Source organism: Cercospora beticola, chromosome 3 (genome assembly GCF_033473495.1).
Source record: "Cercospora beticola chromosome 3, complete sequence".
In the NCBI taxonomy this organism is placed as follows: Eukaryota; Fungi; Ascomycota; class Dothideomycetes; order Mycosphaerellales; family Mycosphaerellaceae; genus Cercospora; species Cercospora beticola.
Window position 1 is genome coordinate 3999584 of NC_088937.1, and position 23415 is coordinate 4022998.

Here is a 23415-nt window from a genome sequence, read left to right on the forward strand (position 1 = left end):
ATCTCCTACCCAAGTGCGGGCAGGTGCAGTCCACACGCTTGCCAGGGGCGGAGTGGAGTCGCGGCGGCGGGGCGGAGTGGCGGAGGTCGGCGGTGGTCTGCAGAGGAGGAGCGGTGCGCGCAAGGCAGATGCGAAGTAACTTTGCCAACAATGTTCCAGAAGGAGCGTCGACGTCTCGCCGTCCCCGGTCTCAGCGTGGAACGCGCCTTTGTGGAAAGGCACAGGCCACGTGCCGATCCTCCCTGCTAGTCCCAATGCTCCCGAGCCGGATTCCGAAGTCCGCTACTACATCATCTTCTTATCTTCTGCAGCAGTCTGGGAAAAAGTCAATATCAACCAGATATCTCACTCAAAGGCCGCTGTGTACAACTTGACGCGTTCGCTGGTCAGAGGATGTGGCAGCAGTGGACAATCCGCCCAGAGAAGAATTAAAGGAAAGCCAAGTTGACGAGCACACATTGGAACTATATACCTTCAGCCATGGCCAGAACCAACGCATGAGGAGCAACTTCACATGCTGCTCTCTTAAGAGATACCCGGGATACTTGTACCCTTCAATGTCCATGCATGTCGCAGTCAATCAGCGTTGCACAACCCCGGTAAACACAATATCAGACCAGCTTTACTGATCAATCTTAAGTCCGCCAAAGCTCAGCACACGGCCGAGACATCTCCACAGCAGCACATTGGTTGTGATTTCTCTGCAAACATGGGGGGCTCTGGAAAAATTGCATCGGCTCTGGGTACCGACTTCTGCACTCTCGGCATGTTCATCATCGACGACATTTATCCTCCCCAGGGTACGGACCAAGACCCGAAACTGAATGTCATCGGCGGAGCGGGTACTTACAGCGCAATTGGTGCACGCCTCTTCTCACCGCCGCCCAAATCACGTTCGGTGGGATGGATCGTCGATGCTGGTACAGACTTCCCCGATGAACTGACCAACATTGTCACGTCGTGGGATACCGGCGTCGTCATCAGACCAAGGCCAGCGCCGACCACACGCGGCTGGAATGGATATTCGGGTAACCAACACCGGGCCTTCAAGTACCTGACTGAGAAGAAGCGGCTCACTGCGGATGACCTTACCGATACCCTCGCTGCAGCGAAGTCCTTTCATCTGATCTGCAGTCCGCTCCGGGCTATTGACCAGGTCAAAGGAATTCTTGCAAAGCACAAGGAACCCGGAACTATGGCGGATGCCAAGTCCACCCCTTCGAACAACATCACATCGGAATCATTCGTATCACAGTCAAGACCAATCTTCATATGGGAACCAGTGCCCGATCTCTGCACCCCAGAAGAACTGCAGAACACGCTTGAAGCCCTCCACCACGTCGATTTAATCAGCCCTAATCATGAAGAGCTCGCTGCGATCTTCTCCTACACGCACCCTGACCAGCCGTTAAAAGATGTCATCGAAGAACATGCCCAACGATTGCTAGACTCAGGCATCGGCCCGCAGAAGCAAGGTGCCGTTGTGGTTCGAGCTGGAGCGGAAGGCTGCTTCGTGCTCACGTCGTCTCAGAAACGATGGTTACCTGCTTACCATTCTGATTCGAGCCGTGTCATCGATCCAACGGGAGGTGGCAATGGCTTTCTCGGCGGTCTCGCCGTCGGTCTGGTGCGAACAGGTTTTGATGTTGTTGAAGCTGCACGGTGGGGCAGCGTTGCTGCAAGTTTCACAATCGAGCAGGTCGGAATGCCCATCCTGTCGTCTGCTACGGACGACCAAGCGGAGCTGTGGAACAATGTCAATGTGCTGGACCGGCTGGCTGAGTATCGGAAACGAACTGCTTGAGACCTGCACCCTCAGGCGGACGATTTTTGGTTGCTATGAACGCTCATCATTGTTATGATCTGCCCGCCATGCATTCATTTCTTATGCCAGGAACGGATGACGGAAAGCTGCATGTTGCAAACGGATGGCATCACTGCCTGTGCCAACGCGGAAGTAAGATTGCTGTCTCGGCTACAAGGCTGACCGGACGACTTGTCCGACGTCGCACAAGTGGCGCTCCTTACCATGAACATGTAGTAAGAGGTCGCTGATTGTCCACTTTTACGTTCACCTCGATTTCGATCTGGGCCCTCAGTGGAGATGAGCACCACCAAAATGCCAGCCTACTGGAATTTTTGAGCTGGACACTACAAGAGTGAGGAACTGATGTTCTATTTTCTGCATCCCTGGTCCGATATCCACACTTGGGTCCGTTCATTCGCGGTATTTCACAAAACTGTTATTAGCTTCTTGGCAGCAATTTTCGCCCTTGGCTCTCTTTCGCCGAGCAGGCGAGTCTTCATCACCAAGCGAAGACAAGAACGAGTCTGTGCAGGCAGCGTGGTACTTCAAACCTCAGACTCCAGAATCTCTGTGTTATGAACATGGGGTTACTGAACCAAGATCAGAGAGGCGAGCATAAGGTCAGGAATGTTGTCCACTCGCGTTTGGATCAACACCGCGATGTCCAATATTTCGAGCCATTAGCTGTCGCTCGTGAGTATCATGGTGCTCAGACCAGTCTTCTGAGGCAGCTGATGCGGCATCTCGACACGCGTTCATCAACAGCTCACTTTGGCGCTTCAGCATTGGATGTTCCCTTCTATCCAACAGCGACAGAGGAGCTGTGCACGAATGTTTATACAGCATGATGCACGGGCTGAGGGAGGACTCACTTTGAATCTGATCATCGTTGCAAACAGCTCCTGCAACCTACATTGATACTGAGCAGGACAATTCTACACTATACACAACGTTCGCCAACACTATGCCACTCGAACTATGCACTGCGAGCACAGAAAATCGTGCTAGGAGCCCTGTATCGGACCCTCATTCACACGATGAAGTGATTGACGTTCGCATTCACCACCTTCCCGACAGTGACTTTAAGCATGACTACCGGCGAGTGTGCGAAGCTTATATCTTCCACTTCCACTTCTCACACTGTGCTGAACTTCAGAAACCCGAAGACCAAACACACGACACTTGGACAACATTCACAACATCTGCACGACAGACTCACCTGCAATTCGAACCCAAAATCTACCCCTACAATGGACCTCCCTACCAAGCAGCAGTACCTCTCGGACCTTACGCCTCTAGCCAAGAGTTCATTCTGCTCGATCTGTAAAGAGGAGCCGATGCAAGAGCCGACACAATTGGCGGAATGTCGGCACACTTTCTGCCACGATTGCATTGTGGCTTGGGTGCAGACCGCTAATACTTGCCCGACATGTCGCAAAGAGCTATATGAGCCAGAGCCGGACGAAGCAGATACTGAGGATTTCACCGATGAGATTTTCGATGAGCTTGCGGCAATGGCAGGCATTGCGCTTGACGGGGACGAAGCTGAAGCTGACTCGAACGATGCTGGGGAAGCCCACTTTCCTATCATCATCCTCGAAGGCTCTACCCTCTACAATTAGCTCATCGGCGAAGTCCAATGGAACCGCGAAGCCAACGAGCTACAGGAACGCGCTGGAACTCGAGCCTTACCCTACCCGGTACCAGAAATACCGGGCTGTTTCGAGCAGTTGTTGGAGCATCAAGCACGTTATACGTTCTCATGGAAGGGTTCATTTCTCGCATATAGTTTCGATTACATGACCACGACCCAAGACGTAGCTGACGAGTTACCTTTGGATGCCGCGATACACCCCTTGAACATGTTCGCACGACAATTGCGGGCCTTCTTCAATCTCTTGAGACATGGACGCCCGACAACAAGTGTGATCTTGAGAGCCTGGCGTGAACACCAGGTTTTGGACGAAGACTTCCAGGTTCGATTCACCGGAGAAGACTCTGCAGAAATCACGAGCGAAGACGGGACCGCTGAGAACGAAGCAACACCGATCGAATTCGTTGGTGATGCAGAGCCGCCGATCCTTGCAGATGTTGTAATCCACGGCACAGCCCTCCACAGACTTCTCAAGGAATGTGTCCAAACGCCTCGCGATCTGACCACCTTCGTACGCACCGAACACTACCCGGAGAACATGCCCACTCTTCTGGACTCGGAGATACCGGCCTTGATCGAGAAGTTCCGAGCCTACGACGCCTTCTATTGCTTCGAAGACTGCTACTACACACCTGGCTACAATTTCGACTGCATCTACACCGATGCTCACGTTGGTGTTTCTGCGGCTGCTTCCCGGCAGGCTCTGGAGCTGTTCGCCCAGAAACTCTGGGTTTTCTTCAACGCTTCAGGGAACGAGGCGTTCACGACGAGAATTTGCGGGCTGGCAAAGCAGACGGGCGAGGATGTTGGGGATGACTTCACAGGCCATCGAATCTCCGGCTGGCAAGACGGTTTTGTGTCGACCAACGAGATTGAGCGCATGAGATGAGCTGGAATCGCTCTACGCGCCCAAGGTCGTCGCCGTTCTTCGTCAACACGCTCCATCCTTGAGGATCCCCACCGTCAATCGACTGCGCCATAGACACCAAGATTTCATTTCTACTGAACCAAGCTGGGCCTTCGAATCTGATCCGAACACGCTGCTTCTCGGGACTCCCGTGGCACGAGCTCCGGCGCCATCCTGTAAAGGGTATAATCTTTACAAGTAGACGCAGTTCACGAATGAATTCATAACTGGTCTCAATTCTTCTGCTGTGTAAGACACGCCCCAATCAAGTAGATTTTTGTATCACAGATTGCTAATTCAGTCTCGGACCTAGACCCTCACTCTCAAGATTATATAACAACAGTCTCTGTCTATATTCACCTGAAACAATGGCATCACGTGTCATGCTGCATGTTGACCATGGCTTTGTTCACTGAAGCATGTCGTTTGAACGTGCTGACCGGATGTCGGACATTCACTTTCTCTGCTTCAGATTGTGACTGTCGTGCAGCGCTTATTACTTTGGCTTCCCCTTCTCTTGCAGCGAAAGACACAACACCCGTGCATGAAACGCTCCAGCTTTCAACAAGAATTGCACTGCAAAAACCTATCCAAGTCGCTGCGACAATCATTCGCAGACTCGAAAAATGTCGCTTCCTACGAGAGCCGAGTACCTTCGAGGTCTCGTGCCATTAGCCCTCCCATTCCAGCCACCGAATGTGGACGACGGAGAAGACGCTGAGTGTCCGATATGCAGGGTGCCATACGAAGACGAACCGTCGACTCAAATTGTGGAGACGGGTTGTGAACACAAATTCTGCTATGATTGCTTGCTCAGCTGGAATCAGGAGCACTCTAGCTGCCCTACATGCCGCAAAGAGCTGTATGAGCCGGGTTCGGGCGCTGAAGACTTTGTCGATTTTCCCATTGAGGCCATGGGGACGATAGAGGTGATTGAAGAAGCAATGGCCCTCCTGGAGTTCGGTGAAGATCGTGTCGGGCACCATCATCTGGATCTTGAACGCTCTCTTGAAGCACACAGCATCCAAAGCAATGTCCCGCAGGCCAGTGAGCATGGAGCCGAGCGCACTGCTGCCGAAGGTGATGCGTATCCTCCCGTCATCCTCGAGGCCGACTACCTTTGGGACAGGCTCATCGACGAAATCCGAATGCTTCATGAATTCAACGAGTGGTGTGTCCTCGCAGAGATACCAATCGACCCGGAACCGTTGCCGGAACTACCAGCCTTTGTTCAAGAAATGCTGGACTATAATGCTCGCTGCAGCTTCTCATGCCATGACGCTGGACTCACATACCAGTTCGACCGCCTCTCAGTCCGTGGACAGCTCGCGGGCGAGGATGCTCAGAACAGCCCTGCACACCCGCTGAACATACTTGCGCAGAAAGCCCGAAGCGATTTCAACTCTCCGGAGTGTGAGGGTATCATCACGACCATTGCTTTCTCAGTCCGCCGTCGCGCCGAAGGTATGAATGAGGAGTTTGATTTCCGCTTCCCTGGTCTAGGACCCGCATCACCTACGGTTTAACAGCCTACAGAATAGAAGGCCAGCTCTCCTCCAGCTCAACGGGATGACGACGCATTGGCTACCCCACTGAGTCGTTCGAACCTGAACTGAATTTTGCGACAAGCAGCATGGCCCAGACAGACGGCATATTGATGGCTATTCGACATCGAAGACGAATAAGAGCTTCGGCAACCCAAGCAATGAATGGCTTCCTCGCACTCGTTCACAAGCCTCAGATCCCGTCTTACGCTGATCACAGCACTCCATGGGTAGTTTAGCATCAGGATATCTATTACAAGGTATCATTCATGTCCAGAATAAGTCTTCCACTTTCCCAATAAGTTCTCCACGCCACCAATCGCTGATTGACCTTGAACGGTACACCCTCGTACAATATTCTAGGAAGTGCACCTCTCTCCATACATGCCTAAGACAAAGGCATTGTACCAAGTATGTGATTCGCACTTCCTTTGTCCATCTGTAGACATGGCCTTGGTGCTCAAGCTTTGTCCAACTTCCTGGTGTTCAGCACTTACTTCTTTCAGCTTTGTCTTCTGACGGCCTCTGCGAGATCTATATCTTTGGCCCCGACTTCTCCTCCAAGGCTGAAATTGATCAGATCATAAAGTCCAACCCAGTCCTGCAGCACAAGCACAGAACTATTCGAACGCAACAACGATTTCAACGAATCCAGCAAAAAAGATGTCGCTCCTTCGCGACCTGACGCCTTTGGCGGCCTCGCTCGAGAGGCTGCGCTTGGAAAACCCAGAAGACAGCGAATACTGCGAGTTTTGCCACGAACCCATGGTTGAGATCGCCCAGACGATGTGTGGACACAGACTCTGCTATGAGTGCTTACAAAGCTGGATTACAGACCCCATTGACATTCGCCCATCGTGCAGGACACGACACTTTATCCCCGACAACGCTCGCACAATGCTTCCAAGAGCTAGGCCTTTGGAGATCGCGGGACCAATTCCGGATCTTGGCGAGGGCACATATGTGCCTGGTATAGGCACGTATGTCACGATTGACGGCAACGGGACGCTCTTTCCAGAACCTCGAGACAGATCTAACCCCGATGCCAACCGCATAATCCTCGACGGTCATGCTGTCTACTACTACGTCTGCGATTACATTCGATCGGCTAGCGCTGACAATACCGTTTCAATACCAGTGTTTTGTGAGGAAGTGTTGACCCGCAACGCTCGCTATACGTTCTCTCGACGTCGTGGAACTTCAGAGTTCCGCTACGAACACATGTCTGTGAGAACTTACGGCCGTGCCGTCACGCACTTGGACATTTCAAATCATCCTATGACCATCTTGGCGCACCAAGTGTCCAGCTTCTTCAACACTCCTAGGAATGGGCCGATAGCAACCAGCATTGTCAACCGAGCGAGGTCCGCAGCACCAGTCCCAGAAATTTGGGGCCGAGAGTACGATGTTCGAATCGATGCCCAGACACTTGCCCGACTTGCACTGCCTGACACTCGTGCTGACGATAACGACGACGCGACCGAGGGCGGGGTCCGACTGAGCGACGATAGCCTCCACAGCATCTGTGACGTCGACTCCAACAGCGAAGACGAGTCATCAGCGTTCGACGAAGGTGATTTTCCCTTCCGGCTCGAACCCATAGTTCTCTCCGGCTCTACTCTCTACAGCCTCTTGCGAGAGTTGATTCCTCTGCAAACAAACCCTCCACTGCAACTCCCTCGTTTCATCGAGCAGATCCCGCTCCATGACATTCGATACAAGTTCACGCAGTTCTGCAGCAGAATGGAGTATGCCTACCGCGGATGCAGCATGACCCCCGAGATGGCTGGTCCGCTTCCGGGGCCAATGCGGCAGATGTGGGCGGACGAGGTGGAAGACTGGTTCGATGAAGAGCCAAGCGGGGAGTTTCTGACAAACTTGTTGGCGACTGCAATGCGACGTGGTTTGCAGGAGGACGGCGAGTACGAGGTGAAGTTTGTTTAAGGGCTCGGCAAACGTCTAAGAAGGACTCTTAGCAGGCCTGGCCCGTTCACAAGATTGTTGTGATTGACCGACCTCTGATAAAGTACTCTGGGAATTTATGACAGTCTGCGGCACCTAGCGCGAACGTGCCGCCCCGTGACATCGCTGGCGAGGTCTCAAGGATCAGGCGGGCTCTGGCGCGCTCTTTTTTAGGTGAATAAATCCAAAGAAATTGTTCAGCTACCCTCATCGACCATTGTCGATCGCAAATTCTCCTGCACCCATGTGGCTCTCGATGTCACACTTCGCTTATCGCTTGTTACAGTATTGATTCCTAATGCTATCCGCTAAGTACGTTGGTCATTTGGCATCTCAGTTTGCTCAGGCCTCTGTGCTAGATTCAAGAATAAAAGATACCTTCCGTCAACCAAGTTGAAGTAGGGTATGTTTGGGTGATACGACACGGTGCATAATGCCCGAGAACGACACAATTGTCCATCAATCGATACCTTCGCTTCCACAATCGGGAGCAGGTTCTTTTTGCTTAAGCACTTGCCGGCGAATCTCGGTGACCTGACATTCTCAATTCGATGTGCTGCATAGATGTTTCTGTACCACAATTTTGCCCGTGCCCGAGTCAGGCAGCTACGAGTACTTTGCGCGTTCGGACAAAATGGTTGTCACTACACGGTCGTCTTGATGGGAGCCTCTCCATGCGGCAACGGCAAGCTCATTGTGTTAGTATATCGATCAAGCCCAAAGCTGGACAATGCAATTGTGCGACCCTTGTCAAAGAAGTTTGTTCACTCGTCGCCCAGCGCTATTCGTCAATCTACTTGTGTTGATGGCAATTCTCGCAAGTATAACAGTAGTGCCCGTCTTCTCTTCTACTTTCGAAATCTCCCCAAACTAAGACACTTACTCGAAGACCACCTCACTAGCACGAAAGACCCGAAAACCCACAGAGCGAAAAGTCACGTCGAACCGAACTCGAAACTTTGTCTGTACCAGCAACCATGAGCACTATCAATATCTCCGCTGGCGGAGCCCTTCCAAAGATGTCGCCCTACGATACCAACTCAGCCATGCACATCCGTGCCATGCTTCAAGTCGACGGCTTCGACGATCCCCTATCGATCCTGGGTCTCTATTACCAAGCTAACGTCACAGAGAAGGACATCATCGTCGCCTTCCGCAAGCTCGCCCTCATCCTACATCCGGACAAGTGCCAAGATGCAGGTCAATCTGAGCTCCACGTCCGCCTATTTCAAAAGCTCGAGACAGCCAAAGAAGCTCTACTCAACAGCGATGAGCTGCTTGAGCTCACACCGGAACCTCTGGCAATCCATGAAGGCCCCGAAACCCTCCGGATCAGAATATTTGACGCGAGAGAGAAGCTGAAAGCTGCCCGTGCTGAAGCCGTAATTTACAACAGGCTACCACCAAAGCTTCAGCGAGGTTGGATCCGAGCCAAACTTGTGCGCGAGTTCAAAGCAGCGGGCGCCCATGCTCACGAGCTTCGAAAAGAGGGCAAGCAAAGCGAAGCTCACACAATTCTTACTGCTGCCAAGGAGAAACTCCAGGGATTCAACCGCGTAGATGAGAATGGGGAGAGAGTTTTCGATGACCCGACAGTGAGAGACCACAACTGGAACAAGAATCTTGTCAAAGGAAGGACTTCCACAACTACCGGCGTCAGTTTCGAGTTGAAAAAGCGGCAGGATCAGCTCTTCATAGCTCAAGAGTTCGAAGAGATGTACAAGATCGCGCCAGAGCGCCTTCACGAGACAGAGGAGGAAATGTGGGAGAGATGGTTGGACGAGGACTACAAAGGCTGGACGAAAAAGGTCACTGATGCCAATGGTCAGTCGTGGTGGCTGTGCGAAGCTAACATGGAAGCGGAAATGCTCGAGATTGCTCAGCGCTTTGCGGAGACCAGATGGATACAGTCCTCCAACGGATGGAAAAGATGGCTGTATCTGGAGGATGATGAGGAGGACGACGAGGAGTGGTAAAGTAGGGTGATGAGCAGCGTACAAGTTTAGAAATTGACAAGCGTCGGTCCAGCGCAGGCAGCTGGTCGCTGGGCGGTAGACTCTGGTTCGCAGAGGCGGTCTCAATCCCTCTCTACGAAGATAGGTGTGAAGTCGAGCCAAGAATAAAGCAATCTGATACGTTCTCAAAATAAGTTCACTTGTCTCAGACTACGATAGCTCTCAGTAACATAAGTCGTTGCATCGTTGTCCGGCCTCTGCTCGTTGAGATACTTCGTGGAATACGCTCTTAGAAGTGTTGGCGGAACTTGAGCAATAGCTCCATTCGGAAGCAACGCCATAATCGTGTCTCAAAGCTATGCCAATGTTCAGCGGTCTATTGGTCGACTGCGAGGGAAGTTCAGCTGCAATCCAACCTCCAGGTACGGTCTATGGCACTTTCCTAGCTGTAGCCCACTTCGCAGGGCAAGATTCAGGAAAAGGTGGGCGGGTCGGCGGTTGCCACTCATCCGTCCGTCGCTCGTCATCCGCCATTCACCACAGGCATTGCGGGCTACCTCTTCAGCTGCCGTTCGCCAGCTTCTTTTCCGTCCAGCTTCGTCTCTTCCCTCGGATTTGTTCAGACAGGAACATAAGCATCGCTACAGCGCAAGCATTGGCAGCTCGAGCCTGACAGCGACTTCTGCGCGACGCCACGCCGCACTCAACCAGGTTGCAGCGCACCCGTGGGCTCACTCAAGCTCAATTGTTGACATCCGGCACCATTGCCGACACCCGCAGAAGATCAGACTCCTTCTCCCTCACGACTCGGGATCAACGACATGGCGCTTCCGACTAAGGCAGAATATCTGGCAGACCTTCGGCCATTGGACGAGAACGAATGCGTAAGTGTGGTCGCGGGAAGGCATCTCCAATACTCGACATTTTCACTGACTGCCTTTGGTAGGGCATATGCCTCGAGCTAATGTCTCAAGCCGCGAAGCCAACGCAGACTCAATGTCGCCACATATTTTGCTACGAATGCATACACAGATGGCTTCGAGACCAAAGCAACTGCCCGCACTGTAGAACCGAATTGTATCAGGCGGTTCAGGAGAACAATGAGCTGGTCACCTTAGGACTTCGGAGCATCGATCATGGACCTATCATACTCAGCGGTGCGACCCTCCACAAAGAGCTATGTGACTACATACTCTTACATCGCATGAGAAACGATCATCTTGTCAACGAGAACCCTCTGTCGCCATTGTGGTACATCCCAGACGTTCCAAGTTTCGTTGACCGCTTGTTGGACCACAACGTGCGCTGCACTTTCAGTTGGCGTTCCGCGACACAGATTTACGGCTTCGATCACCTTTCCGTCAACGGAGATATCGCTCTTGACCTCCCTGTTCGAGCTGTGGTTCATCTTCTGAACGTACTCTCGGACCAATTGCGGAACTTCTTCAATGCAGTGGATAACGAAACATTCACGAATCAATTGGTCACAGTAGCCAATCACGCGGCAATGAGCGAGCATGAGGAGTTCGGCATCCGCTTTCCTGGCAAAGGATTCGCAAGACTCGCTCTCGACCCTGACAGAGCAGAGGCGTCTCAGGTCAAGATGACCCACGCGCCTGAGCCGCCTGCTTCCCCATTTTGCGACGTCTATATCCCAGATGTTATTCTTCCGGGCCAAGTCATGCACAGACAGCTAGGTTACGAGATCGACTCGATGGCTCGGCTGAACAGGTTCTTCTTATTCGTCGAAGCACCTCGCCACCTCCCGTTCGCAATTCCAGACGAACCAGACTTCATGGACCAGCTCTCACAGCTCGACGCTGGCTACAGCTTCAAGTGGTGTCAAGTGACGCGATCATTCAAGCTCTTTGGCGTCATTCTACCTGATGGCCGGCCCACGGATGACGTGCCACATGCTTTGCAGCCATTCACGGATGCTGTGAAGACGTTTTTCAATGCAGTCAACAATGTCGATTTGACAAACAAGGTGGTCCAAGAGGCACGAGAGGGAGATGAATGTCAGACTTACTCTGACTGGATGCGCCGTGATCAGCCGATCATGTTGATATAGCATGGCCAGGACAGGCGCTGAGCGCTATGAATTGAGCAAATCAATGGCACCATGTCTTTCTCGGAGAGATGAGCTTGGCGCACTGTTCTATGGCCAATATTGAAGGGCATGCGACGGAGTAACGGATACAGCTGGAATTTACGGGCCGCCGAAATGGCAGCGATGAGCCAGCCAACTTTCGCTGAGGGGGCGTTGATCGATCGTCAGGATCACTCACTTTGCGCACTTCATAGTACACTCGCTACTCTCAGACAAGGAGCCAGCAATACACTCGTGTTCGAACGTAATCAACTCTCGTTTCTGATATTCATACGCGGTATTTCCAGCCGAACACAAACCCGATGTATGTTCAACGCTACGATACTGGTTCCCCTCTTCGTTCTCGACAGATCGGCCCGTAAATGCTCTTGTATTCACTATTGCTTTGTGTACAGACAATAGTGGTATTGAGCAACTGTTTCTACCTACCAGTGCTACTAGTCTATAAGTATCGCCTTCACCTTCTGTCGGAGATGCCCCAGATCAAAAAATTGAGCTACCCACAAACCAACAGGACCATCACAAACCTCGATAACTCAACAGCATCTAACGGGCCATTCACCACATCAGCTGCATCAGACAGCATCCAATCTCCAAACACAACCACAACAAAGACCATGGCTCTCCCGACCAAAGCGGACTTTCTTGCGGATCTGAAACCCCTGACATGCGATATCTGTTATTTGGACATTCAGACGCCAGTGCAGATGCCCACCAGATGTCGCCACACTTATTGCTAAGACTGCATTCTGCCCTGGTTGCAACACAATAACTCCTGTCCCGGCTGTAGAGCAAGGTTGTACCAAGAACCTCCTCCAGTCCCCCAGGCAAATCTCGACGACATAATTGCTGAAATTGCACGAACAGGGTTCGTCGAATTTGACGAGTTCTCTAACGAAAATATCGCCGCAATCCGTGAAGATGATCTAATCTTCGCCGGTATGACCGACGACGATATTAGAGCAATCATCCCCGCCGACCGAGGGCCTATAACTATTAGCGGTGCTGTCCTGCACGGAACCGTCCGTGCACATGCCCGATTGTCGTGGGAGCTCAACGAGTCTTTTGCCGATATGGACGAAGACCCCTTTCCGGTCCCAGTACCTCCAGACTTCTTCGACGACCTCCTGGTGCACGACATTCGTTACACATTCATCTGGCGGCATAAGGCCAGGGCTTACGGCTTCAACCATCTGTCGGCGAACCGAGAGCTCGCTGACCTCCTCTCTACAACAGAACGTCCTCTGGGTCCGATGGCAGAGCAGTTGCGGCAGTTCTTCAACCTTCCGGAATGCCACGATATGATGAGAGCCGACGCCACAAGATGGTTCAGGGACGGACGCGATTTGGGTGAGGGGCATGAGATTACTTTCTTTGGGTAGGGTGAAGAAATCCCTAAGAAGGCAGATCTTTAGCCTTTACGCGTGTTAGACAGGCAATGGGCGACAGTGCTGCGAAGTATCGATGAGAAACCCAGCATAGAAGACGGGAAAAAATTGTTTGACCCCGTCGCCATGTACGAATCTGGAGACGCATCTGCCATCTTGTAAGAATATCAAAGTTGCCTCATACACCTGTGTCTCTCGAAACCGGAAAGTACTCACTTATTCTTTTCCATCGTTCTCCCTAATTCTACTGTTTTCACAGTTCTCATGCAATAGATATCTCCCATCTTCGGGGGGCAGACCGGGCCTCCATCATCTAGACAGACAGAGAAACCAAAGCTACCCGAGTGCGCAGCATCCAACACGTGTTATCCATGGATGTAGAGCTATTGTAGGGAACTTCATTATCGGCGCTGGTCCTACGGTTATCGTCAGCCCCTTCGACGAGCCTCTGAGCCGCATCGACGAAGAAGCAGCCATAAACCTATAGACGAATAGTGCAAATTCACCTAACACTGCCACTTATCGTTTCTTCATCGCGACTCTAAATCTTAACCCTTTTCGCCTCGATAGACAAGACTCCCTGGATTAGCGTGAAAAGCACGCTGCAGTTATTTGAAAGGATAATTCACTCTAGGTTTTGGAAAATCGAATTTCTATTTTCTATCCTGCTACCCAGCAGGACCCATCAAGCAACCTTTCTGCATAATAGTCGCAACAAAACCCTTCCCCTCTAACAAACATACAACTCCTCCAAAACAGCAGCCTTTTCCCACTCAGTCAAAACCCTCCCCCGTTTCTTAGCCTCCCAAAGCAAATCAAAAGCCCAAGTCGATCGAACGCGATACGCCAAATCATCACGGACATACGGCAAATGTACGTCCAGAAACGCGCGAAGTTCCTTGAAAACGAAATGTCCGAGTTTCCAGGCACCAGGGTGGAACTCCAAACTCGTGAGGTACAATTTCGGAAACGCATGGCGCTTGTTCACAACTTCTGGAATGTGGAGAAGCTCATTGCCGTCCTTTTCTTTTGTGACCAAATTGGTCAGAAAGCCGTTGCTGTTCTCACTGTCTCTTGCAGCCAAAGAAGGAGGAAACGCGGGTAAGGCCGGTTCCTTACGGGCTTTGATATCGAGGTAGTTTTGACGAAGTTCTTCTCTGCTCAATGGGAGTCCAAATTTCGCAAGCGTAGCTGTAAGATCGAACTCCGATCCGACAAGATACGGATCCGCACAATCGACAATCTCCATGAACTTCTTGACCGTGCTGACATCGCACAATTTTGGCGAGTAAAAGTCATGTGTAGACAGCTCCCAGATACGAGTGTCGATATAAGTCTGGACGAGTGCTTCAGCGATGGTTTGCAGAATGTTGATCAAAGCATCGGGGTATTCTTTCCAGGTGACGTTCAGTTGGTTAGCCGGGCGTTCGCTTTCTGGGAAGTATTTGATTGCAGCCCCGATTTCAGGGGCCCAGTTGACGAGCCATTGGAAAAGGCATCTCTTTGTGCTGCGGCGAATGTACTTGGGGTCTTTCCAGATGCCGCGCTTGGATAGGTACCAGAAGAGGAACTTGCAAAAGCTTGGTTCTTGTGGAGTACCATTGTAGTATTGCGCGTCCACTATGGCTTGACATTGCGCTGGAGCGGCTTTGAGGAGAGATTTCTGGTTGTCGTCGATCACACCACGGAAAGATGAAGACACGCCGCGACAGCGTTGAATTTCTCGCGGTGGAAGATGGGATACGATCCCGAGCATCAGCTCTGCTGGTAGACTCTGGATTGTTGTCTTTGCGTCTTTGTTGGCAATGGCGGCACGATGCTTTTCAATGTGATCAGCATCTCCACGAGGTCGGCTGGGCTTGATGACGGCGTTGTGGTCGTGAAACGGAAGCACGGTGAAGATGTTGCTGGGGAAAGAGTCCATCTTGACGGTTTGAGTTCTTGTGCCGGCTGTCCAGCAGCTGGCGGGTGAATTCGTTGTTGGTCGTGAGTGTACTGCGGTAGGTTGTTTTGGAATCAGTCTCGTTTCGATGCAGTAGATTGTTTTTGGAAGAGTCTCACGTTGATGCGTGCTCATCGAAGCTTTAATGTACCCAAGCGAGCATTGTGTAAACAGAACAACTCTGAGGACGAGGATAATGGCACAGTCTCAGTAGAATGAAACGGGACAAAGGGCTGGTGCGAGCACAAAGTCATGGTACCGAACGTACAAAAGACAATAAAGCGAAACAGCCGCCACTGAGAATCCACACACAACGAGCCGTCTATAGGTGCAGCTGTGTGCAGTGATCGCTATCAACCAGTTGCAATCAATCAGAGGCTCCGGACAGATTGCCAAGGCCAGTGGTTGCAACCAAGGGTGGTGCAACCAAGAAAATGAATCAAAATCAAGGTTCCCCACAGGCAAAAAGAATGTGAAAAGCCTGGGTTTTGATCAGCGATATTCATTGGAGACGGCGGAAAGATGAGGCAGAGCCTGCGGATACCTAGTTATATGGTCGAGAGCCGCGGAGGCATCAATCTATATACCTTACGGACACCGTACGGACACCTCCGCGGCTACTAAGAAGCTAGAGGCCATTTAAATCGATATTGCAGGCATTTATTATCAAACTATATACTCAACGAGGTTGCTAAGCCTCCTTTCAATCAATCCTATTCTATTATTGCGACTGTTTATCCCCTTGGGCAAATGGTTGCAACCAATTAGAATGTGTTATCCGATTGCGGTTGAACACGATTGACCAACAGATTGAACTTACCTGATTGATCGCGATCACTAGCTGTGTGTGTGCACGACAAGCTGTGGCGATGATGGCCTGGGATATGAATCGATCAAAGTTCATCCATATTCATTCTATAAATGTATCCCATGCCTCAGACCAAAACCTCCTGTACCAATGCAATCAACCCAGAAACCTGTTCCCTATGTACCATCCCAATCATTAATCTCATCAACATCATAAAAATCATGAACTCATTACAATCAGAACTCAACACCATCATCACTTGCATCCTTTAAGCTTCATATTACGTTCCCCCAACAATAATCCTCAACAACCTCGGCTGCGGACTAGCAACCAACCCACTCTGATCCCACTCGCCCTTGAGCGTAACATCATCATAAGCAAAAGCGTACCCCCGTCCCTCATGTTCAATCTCATGCACAAATTTCGAATAATAATTCTTCGGCGGATTGTTCGAATTCGGTCCACTTTTAGGCGTCCTGTAATAATCCTTCGGACTTAGTCCAGGTTGCACGTTCCCACCCTTGAGGAACAGTGTGCTTCGATGGAAAGCGGCGCATAATCGTGGGACGACAGCGAGATGGACACCGTTGTCGCCGGATTGAATTCCAAAGGGACCGGTGTTGCAGCCCATGATATCCGATGCGGTGGGTTTGGCGTAGGGGCGGTTGTCGCCTTTGCATTGGAGGAGATTATCTTTGACGCGGCAAGGGACTTTTCCGGCATCGGTTTGGGTTTCGATGATGAGGTCTTCGTTTGCGTATTTGGTCCAGGCATTTTCGACGTAGCGGTCGTAGTAGCCTTTGAATGCGTCTGGCTTCTGGGAGATGAGGTTTGATGGGGCAAGAACGCGGACGAGTTTGTTTTTGGAGTCGCGGTAGCAGAGTTGATCCCAGGGTTGTTTGTCCTTGCTAGCTTGTGTCTTGAGAACGTCGCAGAGGTGGTCGGCTGCGTTGGAGGGAGTGCCGAGGATGGAGCGTTTGGCGTTGTTGGCTTCTTCGAGTTCGATGCCGAGGGGTAGGCCGACGAAGTCGACTGCGGTGATATCGGCGTAGAGGCCGTACGCTGCTGCCCAAGAAAGCTCTGCGAAGGCGTAGTTCCTCTGAGAGTTCGGGTCGGCGGCATTGACTGCGGCTGGCTCGACGAGACCTGGTCCGTTGGGTGTCGCGACGACGAAAAAGTCCAATTTGCCGTCAACAATCCAGACTCGGGAGCTCTCAATGTAGCCGGGAAGCGTCAGTGTCAATGTTGAATTGGGCTTGCCTAGAGGAATGGCAATGGACCCCTTCACCGGCTCAGGCGTTGCTGAACTGGTGGTCGGGTTCATCCATTTGCCGTCCTGGCCAAGCATAACGAGAGCACCTTTGGTGTCCAGACCGGAGACGTAGACGAGTAAGTTCTCGCTTGGCCACTTGTTTACGATGCTGAGAGTCAGCACTCCATTTGCTGCTGCCTTCGATAGCTCATCAGCATCTGCTGGAAGTTGTGTCCTGTTCGTGCGTGTGCTGTTCGCCGATGCCAGCAGTCTCGGAGGTGGAAAAGGTATCAGACGTCCAGTCCCGCTTGTTAAAGTCGTGTTGCCGGTGTTGTTATTCCTGGAAGGGGTTTCGATGACATATGTCGTGCCGTTAGCATACTGTCCTACGGTCCTGACATTGCCGCCCAGAAGAAATCGTGGGACTTCTTGTCCGTTCCAAGTGGTTGCGTTGAGTGTGTTGTAGTCGCGGACCAAGACTTCAGGTGTGGTTGTTTCGTTGCTTTTGAAAGTCTCGGTGCCTGTGAGTGTTTCGTTGCCTGCTAGTGTTGAATTGCCTAAGGATGTTTGATTGCCTGTCCATGGTTCATCGCGAACAAATAATGGTACTGCTCCTGCTGGGTTTGACCAAGGCAGTAAGAGTAGCAGTGGTAATGACAGATATTTGTGCATTGTTAGCATGCGCAGTCAAGATGATAGAATGATTGTACTGACGATCTGGTGTAGTGAAGCCTGCTTTTATGTGTTATGTTTGACTCTGAAGATGTGGCAGACGAAGTGGCAGGCGGACTGTTCTGGGCGGGAGGCTGTGATGGAGGAGGACAATGTAGATGGCAGGTTTTCAAGGAATCGCAGCGGCTGCACGCCATATATTCAAGAGCACAACAAACGTTGGGGCTGTAATATCAAGTGACGCAGAGATCCAGAGCCTCGTACTTTGCCTGGCTCGAAGATACGCTGCGAAGTCTTGTCATCGAGCGATGGCATCCCAATACCATGAACATGGAGAGCCGAGATCTCACAGAGAGACAGACTGGGCAAAACCGTTGGTGAGGCTCCATGCAGGGCCATAACGATCGTGGTGAAGATCTTGGGAATGCCTTTGGGTCAGCACACGTGAGTACAAATGACGTGAGATGGCAGGCGAAAAGGCTCCTCGTCGCCGACGGCGCGTATTGCGATGGCTCTGGCGGACGTTGTCGCATGTATCGTTGCTGGGGGAGGGCAATAACGCAGGCAACGTCCAACGTGTCGACCTACGAGTAGATTCATCGCGCCAACTTACTGTCATTGGTTCATCGTCCGCGCGTCACATTCGTCGGTGAGCAGTCAGTCGAGATGCTGAAGTCAGGCATTCATCGTAGGTGGCGCATACGCCGTCGGATCCTGTAGGGAAAGGTGAAGCCAAGTGAAATGTGGAGTGGTTGGCGGGAACTTCATGGCGCAATCTCCCGTAGCCACGCGGCTGGCCGACCGTTGCCGTTGAACGAACGGTTCGTGGTCGGCATAGATACGGCCAGGCCTCGATCGCTGATGGCGTCGTGTCTCCCAGCCGAACCACGCGTGCATCGTGATGTACAGATGGCTGTCGGCTTCGAGAAGTGCTTGGCTCTTCGTGTGATAATCCACTGGTTCTGGCCACGCCGTTCAGACAGCCACGTAAGCAGACCTCGTCCAGTACCGCGAAAGGGCAATCGCCGAGATATGAGTGGGACATGGTGTCTTCTCTGCTTCTTCGTTCATTTCCTTCTGCCGAGGGAGGCTATCGTGGATGCTGGACAGCAGGTGGTTAACAACTATGCTTCCCACTGCAGCAATGCTCATCATTGCCATATCTGATCTCGCAGGCTTGCAATTCGATAATCCCCGAGAGGCCTCCACGATATCGCGCGTCCGGATGAAGGTCATTGGTGCAAATGAGCGATGATCTGTTGGCAGACATGGAGTGAAGTCGTGTCGAGGAGTGAAGAAAGGGGAAGACGCGTGGAGTGATGTCATCGTGCGGGAGCCCTGCCAAGACACCTCCAATGCCTCCAAGGTCGTTTCCCAAACACATTCGACGGAACCTCACGACAGACAAGAGTCACAGAAATCCGGAGACTCACAGCCAAAATGCCTTCAGAAGAAGAACTCGCACAAACCGTCGAGTCCAAGACCGTAAGAAACCCCACAACATCACTCCAGATGATCCCGAAGTATTTCCTGAACTGACCCACCCCCAGGCCGTCGAAGCCTTGGATCCCACTCACGAACCCGAGCCATCCGACTTGACAGGACTGGGCACGCATTTCCGCAGCACCTTCGATCCAGCTCTGAAGAAGAATGCACCAAATCTTCCAGACACTGCCATCGCTCCTGCTCCGGCCTCTGCAAAGCAAAAGCTTCAGAATACGAATTCGACCATGACGACGGCTCAGCTGCAGAAGGCTGCGCAGGAGGGGGATCCGAATGGGTTGAATAAGCAGTAAAGCGCAGAAGAGTGGGGGACTGAGAGAATGAAGATACGAAGGATATGAAATAGATGAGTATGGGCGCGAAGAGGCATACATGAAACAGGGAGGACCGTAATGGTGTACACCGGTCAGGATGGCGGGTTATAAGACAGAACCGCGGTGAACGAGCTTTGGGACACAGGACCTGTCAATGGTCTAGATGTAAGCATGGTCAAGTAGAGCTTTGCCGAGTCGCACAATGCTTAGAGCTTTCAAGCTATGCACATGGCTTCGCCTGCAGCACAAACCTCGCAACTCGCACGTCAGCCACCTCCAACCCTTGCGCGGACAGCTTGCTCAGCTTTCAGGCTATGTCTCGAGAAGTGTTCGCGAAGCATGGGACATCTGGGAGAGAGCGCACCCGCAGCACTGCGCACAACAGCGATCTCGCCAGTGCACCAAGAAGTGAAAGCATTTGTCGGTCTCGCACCAACATAAGCGTCAGCCTCCGATACAGCGCACATCGTGGCTATCTTGCTGGAGCAAAGTCTCGAAGTTTGGTAAAGCTCAGCTGAGAAGATTTCAGCCCACCGACACTGGGTGGACGCATGGCGCTCGTCTTGCAGTGCTGTGGCTGGCTGAAGACCGAACTGATGATGACAGACGAACAGAGGGTCCAGTAAAGCAATCTTCGATGCGCATTGACTTGCACTACTCAGCAGGCACGATACATTGGACATCATGTTGACAACACATCCAAAAGGATCGCACTATCACAAGATCGACACGGTCAAGTCAGTTCTCAAGCAGGAACAAGAAGCTCGAGCCACAACGCCACGTCGAAGCACGATTCTGTCACCGCCGCCTGCCAAGCAAAAACAACAACTTCCACTTCCAGCAATTGCTCTCATCTCGAACTCAGAGTGGTTGTAATTTTGCTCATTTATGCAGCTCCCAGCCATCCATTCTCGCCAATGGCTTCGCTTTCACCTGCCCGATGTCACAGCACATGGCCTGCAGGAACCAATGCAGGACCCATCACACGCGTGTTCGCCGGGTGAGGAGCCCGATGGACAAACGCAGGACGCGATTGAAATGCGTTGTCAGCACCTCGCGCCTTCGACGTGATGCGAAATGCGAGCCTGTTGCTTTTGACGCGAGTTGAGTTGAAATGTGCGTCTGGCGCGCTTGTCGGGCGCAGAAGGTTGGCGATGCGTTTCTGATCTGAGTACGCGTGCTGAGGGAGCGTGTGGACTTGAGCACAATGTATACTGTGTTCGTCGGCTTGTGGTGCGCTGCTGCTTTAGTGTCAGCTGGCAATCATCCTCCAGCTGGCTATCACGACGACAACTATGCGCCAGAATACGGCCAAGATGGGCATGAAACGCCAGCAGCAACAAGTCATGCCGGGCACGAATACGGCCCTCCGCCTACCTATCCAGCCAGTCCCGAGTGTCCAACGTACACTGTGACGAAGACGGGTCGTCCAAAGCACATTACCGTGACAATCACATCTACGATCGCCACAAAAGTCACTATAACAGAAGGACAGAAGTATTATCATCCGACGACAGCCACGGTCACCGAGCATCCGCAATGTCATCCTCTGACAACTACTGTCTACAAGGAGAAACATGGAAAGCCATATACAACCACGGTCTATCCCGACAAGCCATGCCATCCCAGCACTTTGACTGTGACGGCTGGCAGTACAGTAACCAGCACTAGCTATATCACGCAACCTGGTGGTACAGTCACAAATACTTTGACAGTGACTTCTGGAGGAACAATCACAAGTACCAGCTATATCACGCAGCCGCCTGCAACAGTCACGAAATTCGAAGTTTCGGCAATCTACAGCGATCGAACGATCACGACAGGAGCACCGATCTGCGGAGGTGGAACAACATACATCAACAAATACAATGCTACAATCACTATTCTTACCACAAGAACTTTGGCCAACACGACTGTCACATCTACACTATACTCGGAAACGACAACTTCGACTACTACAGTAGCCACCCAGACTGTCACTTTTACCACCCTTTCCGCAACGACCAATACTGTGACAGATATTTCTCTCGTCTACCTGCCGAGCGTGACAACGGTGACAGCAGGAAACGGCACGGTGACAGGGACTCGGTACTTTCCGAGCGGCACCGCAACGATCACTTCATATCTGTTGAGCGTGAGCACGACGACGAATGCTGGATCCACAGAGACGCAATACATCCCGAGCGGCACATTGACGACAACCTACTACATCTCGAGCGTGAGCACCACCACGAATCCCGGATCAACTGTGACGCAATACTTCCCAAGCATAGTCACCGTGACCGCAGGCGATGGCAACGTCACAGACACAGTCTACGTCCCAGGAGGAACAGCAACAATCACCTCCTTCTACCCATCAATCACCACCATCACCGAACCCGGTCAAACCGTCACAATCTACCTCCCATCAAACGACACACAATACATCTGCTGCAACGGCACAGGCGGTGGCGGCGGCGGCGGCGGTGGAGGAGGCGGCAACAACGGCACAAACACCTACAACCTGATCGTGGACTACCTCGAAACAACCTACCTCTCCCTCATCGACCGCTCCCTCACCAACATCACCGAAACAATCTCCAATCGTCTCCGTCTCGACCTCCAAAACTTCTTCTCAGGCTCAAACTCCACCTTAAACCTCAACACCACAATAACTCTCAACACCACCGACCTCAACTACCTCAACCGCACAATCAGCGGTACAATCATAAATTTCTTCGGGGATGAATTTAATAATCGTTCCTCTCCCATAAACGAGGCAATACGAGTTGAGATAAATGACACACCATGGTGGGCGATTGTCATTCTTGTACTTGTGATTTTGATACTGTTGGGGTTGTTGCTGGGGTGTTGTTGGGCCTTCTGTTTTGGTGGGAAGAAGGGCAAGAAGAAGGAGAAGGAACATTCGCCTCCGCCGGTTGCGCCGCCAGCAGGAGGAGGAAGTCTGTGTATGAGGTGTAGGAAGCCGAGGAGTGTTTGTGGGTGTGCGGAGGGGCCGCTTTAGAGGAGCACGAAAAGGAGATGGGAATGGGGAAGTTGAAAATGGATGATGATGGGAAGATGGAATGAGAATATGAGGTAATGGATGAGTGATGAGGAATGGATATGCGCTTTATGATACCCTGAGATTGATACCCGCCAATTATACATTTGCGATGATTCTTGGTGACACTTTTTACTAAATTCAGGTCTTTCAAATGGCTTGCATCTTGCGGTTCCAGCACACGATCGCCCAAGTTGGATTGAAAAAGCCTTCGTTTTACCGATGGTGAGGCAGCTGGATCACATCTATCGCGAGTAGCTCGAGCGCGTTGCAGTAGTGCCGACAGCTGTACGGCGTAGGATGCTGCTACCAGATCTCTTCATTTGTAGCCTCGACCGTGCTGTGTGCTTTTGAGGTGTTTCCACTGTTGTTACATCTCGCAGCCAGCATAATCTCCCTGTGTCAGATGTAGAAGACACATAGGCGCATCATGGCTACTGCTTCGGAGTATGGAAAGGCGGCCTAGACAGCGGGCAGTTCACTTTACCTGATGCATAATATGTCTGGCAATGGAAAGACAGCTGATAGTCACGGAGCGCAACTGACGCTTTCGA

At 51.7% G+C, this 23415-nt stretch overlaps 11 protein-coding genes across 11 annotated transcripts; 9 read left to right on the forward strand and 2 right to left on the reverse strand.

The window, feature by feature from the left end:
- Positions 1-709: 709 nt before the first annotated feature.
- RHO25_005549 (uncharacterized protein) lies at positions 710-1804 on the forward strand (the record flags this gene model as incomplete). Its single annotated transcript, XM_023596440.2, has 1 exon — positions 710-1804. The coding sequence occupies one exon, from the start codon at positions 710-712 to the stop codon at positions 1802-1804; it is 1095 nt and encodes a 364-aa protein (XP_023456563.1).
- A 1253-nt stretch (positions 1805-3057) lies between these two features.
- On the forward strand, positions 3058-3429 carry RHO25_005550 (uncharacterized protein; the record flags this gene model as incomplete). The annotated part of the gene is made up of 1 exon (XM_065602666.1): positions 3058-3429. The coding sequence occupies one exon, from the start codon at positions 3058-3060 to the stop codon at positions 3427-3429; it is 372 nt and encodes a 123-aa protein (XP_065458738.1).
- A 240-nt stretch (positions 3430-3669) lies between these two features.
- RHO25_005551 (uncharacterized protein) lies at positions 3670-4350 on the forward strand (the record flags this gene model as incomplete). Its single annotated transcript, XM_023596442.2, has 1 exon — positions 3670-4350. One exon carries the CDS (start codon positions 3670-3672, stop codon positions 4348-4350), a length of 681 nt encoding a protein of 226 aa, XP_023456567.2.
- Positions 4351-4994: 644 nt separating this feature from the next.
- On the forward strand, positions 4995-5894 carry RHO25_005552 (uncharacterized protein; the record flags this gene model as incomplete). The annotated part of the gene is made up of 1 exon (XM_023596443.2): positions 4995-5894. The coding sequence occupies one exon, from the start codon at positions 4995-4997 to the stop codon at positions 5892-5894; it is 900 nt and encodes a 299-aa protein (XP_023457372.1).
- Positions 5895-6575: 681 nt separating this feature from the next.
- Positions 6576-7856, forward strand: RHO25_005553 (uncharacterized protein; the record flags this gene model as incomplete). Its single annotated transcript, XM_023596444.2, has 1 exon — positions 6576-7856. One exon carries the CDS (start codon positions 6576-6578, stop codon positions 7854-7856), a length of 1281 nt encoding a protein of 426 aa, XP_023457371.2.
- Positions 7857-8851: 995 nt separating this feature from the next.
- On the forward strand, positions 8852-9850 carry RHO25_005554 (uncharacterized protein; the record flags this gene model as incomplete). Its single annotated transcript, XM_023596445.1, has 1 exon — positions 8852-9850. One exon carries the CDS (start codon positions 8852-8854, stop codon positions 9848-9850), a length of 999 nt encoding a protein of 332 aa, XP_023457370.1.
- Positions 9851-10650: 800 nt separating this feature from the next.
- On the forward strand, positions 10651-13321 carry RHO25_005555 (uncharacterized protein; the record flags this gene model as incomplete). Its single annotated transcript, XM_023596446.2, has 3 exons — positions 10651-10713; positions 10776-11847; positions 12807-13321. 3 exons carry the CDS (start codon positions 10651-10653, stop codon positions 13319-13321), a joined length of 1650 nt encoding a protein of 549 aa, XP_023457369.2.
- Positions 13322-14057: 736 nt separating this feature from the next.
- RHO25_005556 (uncharacterized protein) lies at positions 14058-15251 on the reverse strand (the record flags this gene model as incomplete). The annotated part of the gene is made up of 1 exon (XM_023596447.1): positions 14058-15251. The coding sequence occupies one exon, from the start codon at positions 15249-15251 to the stop codon at positions 14058-14060; it is 1194 nt and encodes a 397-aa protein (XP_023457368.1).
- A 1106-nt stretch (positions 15252-16357) lies between these two features.
- RHO25_005557 (uncharacterized protein) lies at positions 16358-18001 on the reverse strand (the record flags this gene model as incomplete). Its single annotated transcript, XM_023596448.2, has 1 exon — positions 16358-18001. The coding sequence occupies one exon, from the start codon at positions 17999-18001 to the stop codon at positions 16358-16360; it is 1644 nt and encodes a 547-aa protein (XP_023457367.1).
- A 1440-nt stretch (positions 18002-19441) lies between these two features.
- On the forward strand, positions 19442-19797 carry RHO25_005558 (uncharacterized protein; the record flags this gene model as incomplete). The annotated part of the gene is made up of 2 exons (XM_023596449.2): positions 19442-19486; positions 19552-19797. 2 exons carry the CDS (start codon positions 19442-19444, stop codon positions 19795-19797), a joined length of 291 nt encoding a protein of 96 aa, XP_023457366.1.
- A 1228-nt stretch (positions 19798-21025) lies between these two features.
- RHO25_005559 (uncharacterized protein) lies at positions 21026-22822 on the forward strand (the record flags this gene model as incomplete). The annotated part of the gene is made up of 1 exon (XM_023596450.2): positions 21026-22822. The coding sequence occupies one exon, from the start codon at positions 21026-21028 to the stop codon at positions 22820-22822; it is 1797 nt and encodes a 598-aa protein (XP_023457365.1).
- Positions 22823-23415: the final 593 nt, after the last annotated feature.